Below are 13761 nucleotides of genomic sequence, written 5' to 3' on the forward strand. Positions count from 1 at the left end.
TGATGGACAGAATGGAACATTACATTAACTTCCCCAGTACACAGGCGGAGCTGTAGAGGACAAAGCTGGAGTACTATCAACTTGCGCAGTTCCCACACGTCATTGGCTGCGTCGATGGGAACCATATACCTATCTGCCCACCTGCAGCAACTGAATACATCTACAGAAAACGCAAATCCACCCACTCCATCAATGTGCAGGTGATATGTGATGCCACGTACATCATAACTGACATCGTGGCCAAATTCCCTGGGAGTACCCACGACTCATACATCTTCCGGAACAGTGGTATCCATACACGTCTGCTTGCTGGTGAATTTGGAGAAGGATACCAACTAGGTAAGTCAATGTGACACACCCTGATGTACACCCTGGCTCAAGCTGTTGGTCACACAAATTAATGGCACTTTCTTCTGTACATAGGTGACAGCGCATATGCCCTCCGGCCTTATCTACTCACACCATATCTCAACCCAACCACCCCAAGGGAGAGGAGATACAATGTGGCACATAGGAGCACACGCAACGTGGTGGAGCGCACATTTGGATTGCTTAAAAGCAGATTCAGTTGCCTCCACAAAAGTGGAGGTGCACGTCTGTACAGCCCCATCAAATGTTGCAAGATTATTGCTACATGTGCAATGCTACACAATCTGGCCACAAAAAAAGGAACAGCAGTGGAACTAACTGACTCTGAGGATGAGGACGAGGACAACCCTCAGCCAGAGCCCTGCGCAGCTGGTGTTGCAGTTAAACATGATGGGAGACAGAGACGGGCAGAGATAACGTCAAACTATTTCTGAGTGAGTAACGAGACAGAGCCAGTAACAGTTTTATGTTATGGTGTTTAATAAGCACACCACCAGTATTGTAAGCAGTGTCCAATCGGACATGGGTTACATCACCCATCTAATGTTTGGCAATAGGCAGTGGTCCCTACTTCCTGCGTCCACGCGCTGCATGTGCACGTTACCTGGCAACACTGTCTGTAGTGTCAGACTGTTCCTGCGCTGCGCGGTGGTGTTCGCTGCGCCTCCTGCCCTCGGTGGGAGAGGGCGTAATGCTACCACGGCTGGTAGCCTCCTCACTGTCCCCCCCCTTCCATTGTGGCCGCCTTTGCATTCTGCAGGAGCTCTAATGCAGAGGTCATAGAAACCATGCCCCTGGCCACATCCCTGCTGCAATGCTCCATCTCCTCCTGCATGGCGAGGGACCTGCGACACATCAGTGAGGTTGCAGTGGCCAGCCGGTTCACAGACTTGGTATAGGCCTGGAGCCTCTGCCTCTCCCTGCGCCTGCCAAGACGGTCCTGCTCCAGCTGGCTGCAGAGGTTGTCCACGGAGGTTGCTACTCTCTCCATTTCCTCACACAAGTTGTCTCCCATTGCACTGCTGCCCTTTTCCATCCTGTGCATGTGTTTGTTGATGTGTGCCACCTCCCTGTGCAGTGATCTCATCTCCCTCCATTGCAGGCGCTGGACCTTCAGCATGTTGCCTTCCAGTCCAGCAAACACACTTTCACCCTGTTCGGATGCTTCTGGACTGTCTGGCCTTGCCCTGCGGCGTCTGGATGACTGTGGGCGCCCTCAGACGGAGTAACAGCCCTCTCCCTGTTGCCTCCCTCATGGATTGGAGTCTGTTGGCCCCCTGTGCCCTCCTCTGATGACTCCTCCATCTGATGGAGGGTGGTCACGGCTTGCCTCCTGCCTGACTGTGGTGGTGGTGGGGTTTGTGTTGGTGATCGTCGCAGTGGAGACTGGGTATGAGGGGATGGCGGCGTTCCCTGGCGCTGTGGTGATGCCTGTGGTGGAGGATTTGGTGGTTGTGATTGCGCGGAGCTTGTGGTCCCTGCAGGCATGCTTTCTTCCTCATGTTGCCTCCCCTCTGGCCTGGCTGACGTTGCTCTGCTCCCCTCTGCAGCACTGCGAGATGTCTCACCTGTAATGACACAAATGTAGATATACTGACTGCTCTGTCTGCATTTGAATTACATTACACTTCATGCCTACAAATCACAGTGATTGTCCTGACATAGCCAATTACTTTAACATACTATTGTGTTTGCTAGCCTGACTGCCCTATACATCAGTTCCCTCTAACTACATCTCCCAAAATGCATAGCAGGTAATGAGTAAGACATGGAGTGGAGTGGGAGCCCCTATGCCACTATGGGGATTGGGGTTGGGGATGTGGTAGCACAGCATGCTGGGCATGCTTCTTACCTTGTTTCCTTGCTGCTCTGGCAGGGCTGTCTGCGTATCCCACGCCACTCACACTCTCCTGCTGGATGCTGGACTCCACCATCAGTTCCAGTGGTGTTGGTGCTGGTGCTCTGTTCTTTCCTCCACCTGTTTTGGCAGCCTGCCTCTGCCTCTCTGCCATCCTTGCTTTTGCTGTCTTCCTGACGTCGTACCACCTCTTCCTGATGTCCTCAATGATACGCTGGGTCACACCTATGGCATTTATTTTGTCCCGAATGCCACTCCAGATTTGCCTCTTCTGTGACTCGGGCACATGGTGGGACTGCTGACCAAAAAGCCTGTGATGGTCAAGGCTGACATCCTGGATCAGTACCTCCAGCTCCTTGTCACTGAACTTCAGCTTTCTTTTCCTCACACTTCCCTCCTTCTCCCTGTCCTGGCTTGCCATTTCAATGTTTGTTTCCTTTTTTGTTTTCTTGTTTGTAGCTGTGAGGCTCTGTTGCTGCTGGCCCCTCAGCTCACCTGCCTGCCTGCCTCACAGTGAGCTCCAGGTCCTGTGCAGCTGCCTGGGTGTGGCCACTTCCTGTTTGGGAGGTGATTGGATGACACAGGATTGGCTGATTCATCGAATTACGAATTTTTGAATTACCGAAACGGTATTTACCGATTCGGTAATGAATTCTGTAATTCCGAATCGGTATTGGAATCTCTCTATTTTTTATACCGATTCATTCCAATTCGGTATTTTTTACCAATTTTTAACGTTCGGTAATGTTTACCGATTTTTTATCGAAATCGCATATACCGAATTCTTAATACCGAATCAGTAAAATTCGGTATTAAGGATTCGGTATTCATGATTTACCTACATATGGCCCTATGTGTGTATGTTTTAGGCAATATAGGCATATATATGTTCCTCTAGTGGTCGATGTAGGTACGGAGAGTAGTAGGATAAGGGTATAACTAACTGGTACACACTCTAATAAGTGACTGGGTGCTGCAAAAGCGGTAAAGGTTAACATTCTCAAGCTATAAGACAAACCTATTCTGTGTTGTTTTCACTCTAGTAGCAGGATATTGTTTGGATATAAGTAAATTAAGTAGCCTAATAGTTAAATGATTATATGACAAGGGATTTCAGAATCAGCTTGGGAAAGTCTAGGGGGGAAGTCGATTTACAGTATGAGACTGTTCAGAGGGCAACTTTTTGTCAATAAAAAAAAAGAGTCTGCGCTAAAAGCAGTGCAAAGGCAAAAGACATAGGAAGAAACAATTCCCATTTATGGTTTTTACAAAAAACAGAAACACCCCCTAGACCCACTATGGGCCCACCCCCTCACCAAGCAAATCAATAAATTGCCCCACCAGTCCAAAGTAAGTCAAACAAAGTTCTCGTAGGCCCAGCTGCCCTTCCCAAATACCACCCTCTCCACCCACAACAAAATTACCTCCCACTTAAGAAAATATATTTTTTAAAGGGCTTAGAGGGCATCTATCTGGGTGTGAAGTTTTTAAACCTCTTGGTGAAGCAACACCAGCTCTCATAGGAAGCAGTGGATGAGGCAGTCTGTGGATAATGATGAAGAGGGGGAGCAGCAGTGGTGGGTCCCGACTGCCGGTGGTGCTGGTGATATTGTGGCCACGATGAAGGTGCTGGCAGATGGCTGGAGGTACTTGGGGCAACAGCACATGCCTCCACTCCCTCCTGCTTTAAAGCCACCCGCCTGAGATATTCAGCTTGAAAGGCCTCCATCCATTGGCACCACTGCTGAGTGGCAATCTCCTGACATAATGGTGAACCAGCAGGAGTAGCTATATCAAGAAATAAAAAGAAAAAAGACAAATTATAAATAATATAGTGCAACAGTAGCAGAATATTGCTGGTCACCTAGGGACATAGGGATTTTTGATATGATTAGTCACAAGGGCCAGATTTTCCCATCACATGCATTACATAAAGCACTGACTGCAAAGAATGAAGCCAGAATACCACAAGAATAAAACTTTTTTTTGCTTAAGGTGTTTCCTAGTAAAAATTAAACAGACACTTTGGGGCCGATTACGATCTCACTAGGAAGGTCTCCGAATCAGACTCAGCTTTCCCGGATCCGATTCGTAGCCCTTGTTTTCGACCGAATCATCCTACCTTCTGAAAGGTCAAGTACGATGCAAAGATCTCATCTACAAGGACCAAATTGTTTCTCAACCCAATCCTACCTGTATGACTTGTTCCCAACCTAATTGTGCTGTAGAATGGAGGCAGCTTCAGAACGAGCGATTACGATGCACGATTCGGACAGCCGTACCGACATGGTCTTAGTGAGACGAAACGGCTGTGGGAATCAGACTTCGGGGGCCCATAGCAGGCCCCCCTTTACTCGGGGCCCTCTGTATCAGTCACTGGGGGTTGCCCATGGGTCCCCTGATCCAAGCATGCACAGTGTGGTGGGCACAATATGGTGCCCGTCACAGGGTGTACGCTTTTCCCCACCCACCCCTTTTTGCTATGGGACCCTGTGTACGCATTCGGTATAGAGGCTCCCATAAAGTTCCATGGGATTCCGAGTGAACCAAGTCTGTCAGCATATGGATGCATCGTACTCGTTTGGTCGGACTCTCACAGCGTGATTCGCTAGGAAAGCCCTCCGGATCTGAGTCTTTCCTACCGAGATCATAATCGCCCACTTAGGGGCCGATTATGATGGCGGACGGACCTGAGTCCGTCTGCCACCATAGAGTAGGAAGGACCGTCCGCAGGGGCAGCGGCGGTCCCTCCGTGCAGATTAAGATGTGACCGCCAGGGTGGCGGTCACATCCTCGATCTTTAACATTGCGGCGGGTGCAGCTTTAAGCTGCACCGCCGCAATGTTAAAAATGCATGCACGGCATTTGCGTGCACAAAGCAGCAGGCACCGCGCGGTGCCTGCCGCTTTGTTCACGCAAATGCAGGGGGGTACCATAGGTACCCCCCATGTGCACCCCCCATCCCCCCTTCACCCAGGGGGCCCGCAACGGGCCCACGAAGTGAAGGTCCGTATGCTTTTCCACGGCAGAAAAGCCACCCTGGAAAAGCATACTTTCTACTCCATCCTAATATGGCTGGCGGTGTCTGATAGACACCGCCAGCCATGTTAATGCTTTTCCGCCGTGGTCGGAAGGCGACCGCGGCGGAAAAGCGGAGGACAGATTGCAAGGCCATACTAATTTGGCGGTGGGTCTTTCAAGCCTCCGCGGCGGTTTTCCCGCATCCTCCGGGCCGGCGGTGACTTCCGCCGGCCCAGAGGATGCGGGAAATCCGCTATCGTAATAGCCCCATAGTGTGTAAAAATAAAAATTACCTTTCATTAATGAGCAAGGCATGGCTGCAATACAATTAATAGTATTCCTGTTGTGCAACATAAATAGAGGCATACAAGAGTTGGGTCTCCTACTTTCTCGAGTCTGCAGCTGGGGCAGCTGTAATGGAAAATGTATTATCTTTAAATTTCAATGGCTCTGCTCTTCTCCAACTGCCTTTCAATTCTATCCTGACTCCAAAGAGGCACATGAATTATAATACTATGTCACGTATAAATGCAGATATCCTGTCTGCCATAAGTATACAGTGGATAAAATAATGCACTGCAGTACAGGAAAGGGAATGGGATATATATTTTATTTGGCACATTCGTCACAGAGTATCCCATCTGCCAAACTCTAATTTAGGCACTTAGTCCCACTTTACTCTCTAGCCTCACCTTCCACCACAAGCTATTCTCAACAAATACCTTCACTTGACAGTAGCAAAAGTTATTCAACTACAAGTTAAGCTAGAGAAATTAAGCTAGGTAGAGGTTTTGGTATAGAATAGTCAGGTGTCACTGATCATCTTCAGAGTGTCTGAAAAGGCATTTGGAAGGGATTGTATGGAGTGTAGTTCAGGTTCCTGTCAACAGAGTGAGGGAAGTACCAGGGACCCAGACTGCACCCATGATAGAGGGAGGGAAGGGGTCCTATTTCCCTTCTAAGAGTAGGAGGAGAGCTGGGGGTGGGCAGAAGCCTGGAGTGTCCTTTTCCCAGTCCAATAGCTTACATTATGTTAATAGGGGGCACAAAAAGAGTAACCTGGTCTATACTAGGAGATAATCCACTGATGGGAGCTCCACAGTGTCTAGAGAACTGGTGGTGGGGGGTGGCCACCACAGGTGACCTACCAGTTCTGTTTTATCTGGTTACCACCCCACAGCAGAGGGTTCAGATGTCCAGTCCTAGAGATAGGGGTAAGAAGTAGAAACAGTACACAGTGGGAGGACCAGTTGGTATGGGGCTGCCAGCTCTGAGATCAGAGCACACCAAAGCTGACCATGCTGAGGATACTTCTGCCATAGGGGGGCTCCATGCAGTGTCACAGGGACAGAGGGCAGGCAGACTCTTGCACAACACATGCAGAATGTGTTTCTTTTGGGGGTAGTTGTACTTGCCTGGTAGTCGTGGTTTTGCGAGGTTTCCTGGACCGCAGAGACGAGATACCGGCTTTCTAACAGAATCATGATCTTGACCTACGCCAACACCAGACCCTTGCCTTGAAAAAGCCCACGGCCTATAGGCCACCAGGGCAAAACACGTGTCGGCTGTTCTTTATCCACAGATGTAACATGAAATAAAAACTACGCACATAAAACTTTCAAAGAACGTCTGTATTTCATTTTCGGATCACTTCTGACAAAACGTGAGGGCACAGTCCTCCACTTTTCCTCTAAACAAGATATACTGTAAGTGACTGGAGTTCCAAAGAATATCATGGGCTGGCTACCAGGCAAACTCGAGACAGCCATCTCCATTATGAAACAACCAAATTGTGTAATTTCTGGTATCAAACATCGTGCCCCCTACCTCCCCTCAAACTGATTGTCGTGTCGAAGGAAAGTTAGCATGCACAGGTGTGCCCCCTGCATGTCAGCCCCCCGCCCCCAGTATATAAAGCTCCAGTGCCTTGGCAGGCTTTCCTAAGCATTTTGCAGCCAAGACAAGAGTTTGCCCTCCTGGTCAGATATGCTAGAACTTACATAGGACAGAGACAAAGGCCTTGGCAGGAAAGAGGTCACACCTCAATCCTTCCAGGATGGCTAGTGATTACAGTCGTCAAGACGGTGAGCCTCAAAGGCGTTCCCTGCCATTGATGTGCAGATATATTGTCCCCCCACTCAAGGACAATACCCTTCCTGCCCTTCAGCTCTGTCAGGTGGGAAAATTAGCTATGCAGGAGATGTACACTTTCCAAGACCTAGCCATACTTTTAGGGAGGGCTAGGGGGTCTGTACAGCCAAAGAAGGGTTCCGCCATTTTGACAGACTGTAGGGGAACTTTGCTTCTGTTTTCTGCTGCCCTTTACCGCTTGTGTCTCCTGCCGTTTCTGCCACTCAGAGGCTGGACCCTGCCTGGGGCTCTGCCGCCCGCCTCCCGCCGCCTGACTCCTTCTTCCACCTCGGGGTCTGGCTGCCGAGCGGAGCGTGGATGCGGTACAAAGACCACAAGCCCCAGCATCCATGGCGGCACACACCGCGAGCTTTCCCCGCCAGGAGGCGCTCAAAACCAGCGTCACCCCGGTCGAGGGGGGGAACTTTGCTTCTGTTTTCTGCTGCCCTTTACCGCTTGTGTCTCCTGCCGTTTCTGCCACTCAGAGGCTGGACTCTGCCTGGGGCTCTGCCGCCCGCCTCCCGCCGCCTGACTCCTTCTTCCACCTCGGGGTCTGGCTGCCGAGCGGAGCGTGGGTGCGGTACAAAGACCACAAGTCCCAGCATCCATAGCGGCACACACCACGAGCTTTCCGCGCCAGGAGGCGCTCAAAACCAGCGTCACCCCGGTCAAGGGGGGGAACTTTGCTTCTGTTTTCTGCTGCACTTTACCGCTTGTGTCTCCTGCCGTTTCTGCCACTCAGAGGCTGGACTCTGCCTGGCGCTCTGCCGCCCGCCTCCCGCCGCCTGACTCCTTCTTCCACCTCAGAGTCTGGCTGCCGAGCGGAGCGTGGGTGCGGTACAAAGACCACAAGCCCCAGCATCCATAGCGGCACACACCGCGAGCTTTCCGTGCCAAGAGGCGCTCAAAACCAGCGTCACCCCGGTCGAGGGGGGGAACTTTGCTTCTGTTTTCTGCTGCCCTTTACCGCTTGTGTCTCCTGCCGTTTCTGCCACTCAGAGGCTGGACTCTGCCTGGGGCTCTGCCGCCCGTCTCCCGCCGCCTGACTCCTTCTTCCACCTTGGGGTCTGGCTGCCGAGCGGAGCGTGTGTGCGGTACAAAGACCACAAGCCCCAGCATCCATAGCAGCACACACCGCGAGCTTTCCGCGCCAGGAGGCGCTCAAAACCAGCGTCACCCCCGTCTCGCGGGACGCCGGGCGAAGCCCGGGCCAAGGGCGGGCCCGTTTTAGCCCGTTCTAGCCCGAGCGAGGCCGGGCTGGGCCACCCCCCTTGGCCTTGCGACCTGGCCTACATGTTTCCTATTTAAGGTTCATTTGTTTGATTCTCATTATTGACATATTGCCAGATTAAAAGAAAATCTTTTCCCCCCACCATGACCAGGGGGTCTAGAAGTAAGACGGCCATGAAAACTGCTTTGCTTACTGGGCCTCTCGATCAATTCATTACTAGAACTAACGAGGCCATCAAACTAAGCATTTCTTTATTGGAGCGGAGGGTGTCACAGGACCTGGCAATCGCTAGGAGGTCCTCCTTGGGCCCCCTGGCATCAGTACAATCGCCACTTCAACTGACCACACCCATCCCGGTGTTATTGCAACCAAATGTCATAGCTGAGGTCCACTCCATCCCGAAAACGGTCGACCTGTCAGCCACCAACATCACTTCTGACTTTGACTACACGGGGAATCTTGAGAATTCCCCAGACCTCCAGTTATTGTTATCCCAAGATCAAGGCCCCGAGATTCAGCCAATTGGGGCAAGGGAGGGCGCTGTTCCAAAACAGGCAAAAGACCTAAAGAAAGGCAATCTCACGAAGCCCCAATTTGCCATTATCAACAAGAAAGGGGCAACCATTACTCCACCGCAGGGTGCTTCGAATGATTCTAACTCTGTATCTATTAACCTACTGGAACCTACAGCAAACTCAGTGTCCACGGCCAAAGAGGGGGGTGTCTGTACCTTAGGTAATGCCAATTCCGAGCTCTTAGCGAATATTAGGGAATTACTACATCATGTTTTGAAACCCCTAGAACAGAGCATTATGTCGATAGAAAAACAACTTGCTATACTTACTCAGAAGCCATCGACTCAGCTCAGTTGGGCCCAAGCAAAACCTGGGGTGGGTATAACGATTCCTTCTAGATCAGGAGTCTTAGGGACTCACCTGGATAGCGGAGTTGAGTCCTCTACGTCATCAAAAACCCAGCCCAACCTAACTAAGCCTAAAAAGCCAGAAACATCCTCTTCAACCCCCCCTTGGGAGTGTGCGTATGACTGAAACTACGGCCACCTTTTCTTCTCAGCCCACTCCCACCCAGTCTACTCAGTCTGCCCCCAACAAGGGTCTGTCTCAGCCATCAAATAAAAGGCCCATCACCCCACTTTTGCACCAGCATCCATCATTGACTCGACCTGATGAGGGAAAGAGGGGTTTCAGGCCTAAGCGCCCCGTTCACTTATCACCAGAAGTGTCCCCTTATACCATCATTCTTACTGGGGTCCCCAAGCTATCTACAAATAAGGAGGAGCCATCTTGGTCCCTTTGGAACAAGGTCTCACAATGGCTTACAATGAATAGGTCCCTTCAATCTCCCCACAATAGTCGAATTTCAGCAGTACGTAGAGTCCCGTGGATGGGGGACGAACCCAAAAACATACAGGGAGACTGTATTATAGTGACCTGTGATGATCCAGACATGGTGGATTACATTTGTTCCTGGCCTGCCTTGGCCAAGAAGGGGGGATTGATGCCCACCGCCTCTCCTCCTTCTATCCCTATGAACGTAGCCACCAGAACCAGTTAGCCCCTATTTGGGTACATCCTCCTGAGCGCCAGCACCCGATCGTTCCAAACTGGGCGCAACCACCTGAGCGCCCGCCCCCGATAGTCCCAAATTGGGTACAACCACCTGAGCGCCAGCACCCGATAGTCCCAAATTGGGTGCAACCACCTGAGCTGCAGCACCCGATACTACCAAACTGGGTGCAAGCCCCTGAGCGTCAGCCCCCGATAGCTCCTAACTGGGTGCAACCACCTGAGCACCAACACCCGACAGTTCCAAACTGGGCGCAACCACCTGAGCGCATATGGAACAACATAGGTTCTTGGTACCCACAGAAAAATAGGAGTAGAGAGTGGGGTCAGCGGCCGTGGCGCCCTAATAGCGACCATCTTACTGCGGGGGGGTGGCGGGGCATCCCCGTTAGTAATAGATTTGATTGCCTGGAAATGGTCGATTGACCATCGGCCACTCCATCTAGGGATAATTCAAACCAGGGGGATCAGGGGACAGATGTGACGATAGGCAGTACTCTAGCTATTCCCCATGTAAACTGTATAGCCCTAGATTTACCTAGTGACCCAAATTCTATTACACACACAGCGGGTATCCATACCTCATGCAGGATCCCTGACATTGAAGCAGCTATTACAGTGGTTCATCAGGAGTCATTTGCCGTGTCAACAGGTGACAAGCAGCTTGCCCTTGACATACTGCCCGCCCCACAACGAGACAGTGTTACTCACATAGCAGTCGTATTGGCGGGGCTTAATTTTGTTACCTGGAATATAGCAGGTATCTCAGGTAAATTGAATACCCCTTTTTGGGCCGAATTTATAGGGGCTGGCCATGACATTATTTGTCTTCAGGAAACGTGGTGCCAAGAACCAATATATGCAGAAGGCTATTCATCCTACTGCCTCAACGCATCTAACTCCCCATCAGGTAGAGCTAAGGGCGGCCTATTGATGTTAATCTCTAACAAGTTGACTAATTTTAAAACTAAAAGTTACTCTTTTATTGAACCACATAGTCAGGTGTTACGGTTGGAGGCCAATAAATTTACAGACCTAATCCTTGTTAATTTTTACAATAACACCTTTGATGCCTCTAGGGGAAACATTCTATTCCCCCTGGAAACTGAACTCAAAAGTGTATTGGCATCCTCCCGTAGCATGGCAGACATCTTGTGGGCTGGCGATTTCAATATCCAGCCATGCCCTTTAGCATTAGGTAATCCATGCGGTTTTAGGAGAGAGTTGGGCAATAATGGGGTGTCAGACAGAGTGGATTCTCTACACTTTCCACACTGTAACTATGGTAGTCTTCTAAATAACATGATAGCCAAATTTGACCTAGACCTGCTTAGCTGTAATGGAAACAAGTTCAACCATACTTGCCCTACTTTCACAGGTAGGCATGATAATACTAACATCGATCATATTTTGCTGTCAAATACTAGTGAATTTACCAACCTGAGGGTTAGGGAAGAATCCCTAAGTGATCACAACAGTATCTCTTTAACTCTACTGGGTTGGGGATTTAAGCCATCCAATAAAGAATTCTGTTCTACCGATATAGTCCCCACGAGACCGAATGGCCCAAGAATCAAATGGGCCGGAATTGACCCTGTGAAAAAACTCAAGGAGGTTGTGGAAAAATGTAGGAACGAGATTTTCTATTGTCTTGGAGAAGTCACCAACTCGGCAACCTTGCTGTCAAGCTATACTAGGATAAATACAGCCATAGAAGATGTATTTACAAAGAAGCAACCTAAAACCAGAGTAGCCAGGCTGGGATGGTTTGATAAACCTTGCACCCTGTCCCTACGTGAACTTAAAAAGGCATTATGTCTTAAACCACGCAATCATAACAATATCAAAATTCTGCGTGCCAAATATAAGGAGGCCCTCTCTAACAGGAAAAAGGTCCTGCAAGAAGAAGCTTGGGACAATCTTAATCGAGCAGCGGAAACCCAAAATAGCAAACTTTATTGTTAGACTATAAATAGCCCCTTTTTAAATACTGAGGGTATTCCAGAAATAACATCCTATGTAGCATGTAATGCATGGATTAAGCACTTCTCCAATATTTTTAACCCGGAAGGGAAGCCCTTAGAAACTCCGGGCCATGAGGTTTCAGCCTGGTTGCCCTTATCATTGGGAATTAATTTGGATGTGGTTTATGAAGGCCTGTCTGATAGTAAAGGAGGAAAGGCCCCGGGCCCCGACGGGGTACCTATAGACCTTCCTAAAACCTAAATGAATTTGTGGGCACCCATCTTAGTGAGGGTCTTCAATGCGGCAGCTGAGGGATGTCCCCCACCATCTTGGGGCCAGTCGGTCATCATTCCCATATTTAAGAAAGGCAGCAAATCGGAGGCGGGTAACTATCGCCCTATCTCCTTATTGGATGCCTCAGTAAAGGTGATGAGTCGAATTATGCTGCAGAGGCTGGAAACCTGGGCAAATGAAAAGGATATTTTAACTAGGGTTCAATATGATTTTAGAAAAGGTATGGGGACACTGGAACAATGTGTTAATTTAGATCTTTTGGTTAACAAATATATACGGAAGTTAAAAAAGGGAACCTGTTTTTATGTTTTGCGGACCTGAGCAGTGCGTTTGACTTGGTTGACCACCGTATACTATGGCAGGTCCTGATAGAGGCAGGAGCACCAAAGGAGATTGTAGATTTTTTGGCCAGGCTATATGAGAGACTGTCATGTAAGGTGCGCTATGGATCCCTAGACGAATGCACCTCTTTCTTCAAAGTCTCAATAGGCATCCGCCAGGGTTGTGTTTTGGCCCCTCTTTTATTTTCCCTTTTTATCAACCAAATTGATTCTATACTGTGCCAGACCCCTGCTGATGCACCTTTGATTGGAGGTAAACCGGTCCCAATTTTATTGTATGCGGACGACGCTGTGCTATTGTCCCGTACACAGATTGGTTTACAGCCCCTCATTGACAGATTTATGATGTTTATCGAAAGTAGGAAACTACTAGTAAATAAATCTAAAACCTTTGCAATGTCCTGTGGGATGAAAGCTAAGAAAACCCATTTTAGCTTCTTTATTGATAAGGACAAGATGACACAAGTTAAAACCTTTTGTTATTTAGGAATCACTTTTGCTAATGATGGGTCATGGCAACCCGAGTTTGAAAACATTAGTTCAAAAACGACGAGGTCCACTAACAGCATCTTTAGATTTTCATCTAAACTTGGGGTGAGGAGCATCAAAGATATGATGAACATTTATAATGTAAAATGTGTGTCCTCAGCGCTGTATGGTGCGGGGGTCTGGGGTCATTGTGTTGGTCCAAATGTGCAGAGAGACGAAAATAAGTTCCTCAGAAAATTGTTATGTGTACCACCTTCTGCATCAGTGGAACTGATCCATGAAGAAGTAGGAATTGAATTTATTTCGGATCTAGCAGCACTGCGCCCCTTGCTGCTCTGGCGCTCAATCTGGGCTAAGTCTAAAACCCAATTTACCCAGGAGATAATCCTTGATTGCCTCAGGTTGGACCACTCCTCACGTATCCTTTGGCTTAAGTATATACATCATTGGTTTTATCTCCTCTTTCAGTTTGACATT

The 13761-nt window shown here is 49.2% G+C and overlaps 1 protein-coding gene across 2 annotated transcripts in view; it reads right to left on the reverse strand.

Annotated features, from left to right (window-relative positions):
- Positions 1 to 3544: 3544 nt before the first annotated feature.
- The window catches only part of LOC144825154 (uncharacterized), a 285935-nt gene continuing 275718 nt past the window's right edge, over positions 3545 to 13761 (reverse strand). For both annotated transcript variants that reach the window (XM_078684023.1, XM_078684022.1), the window contains one exon: positions 3545 to 4015. In XM_078684023.1, the coding sequence (XP_078540149.1) occupies positions 3914 to 4015 (102 nt within the window). In that variant the 3' untranslated portion in view covers positions 3545 to 3913. The remainder of the gene's footprint in view (positions 4016 to 13761) is intronic.

This window comes from Lissotriton helveticus, chromosome 3_1, assembly GCF_964261635.1.
Source record: "Lissotriton helveticus chromosome 3_1, aLisHel1.1, whole genome shotgun sequence".
In the NCBI taxonomy this organism is placed as follows: Eukaryota; Metazoa; Chordata; class Amphibia; order Caudata; family Salamandridae; genus Lissotriton; species Lissotriton helveticus.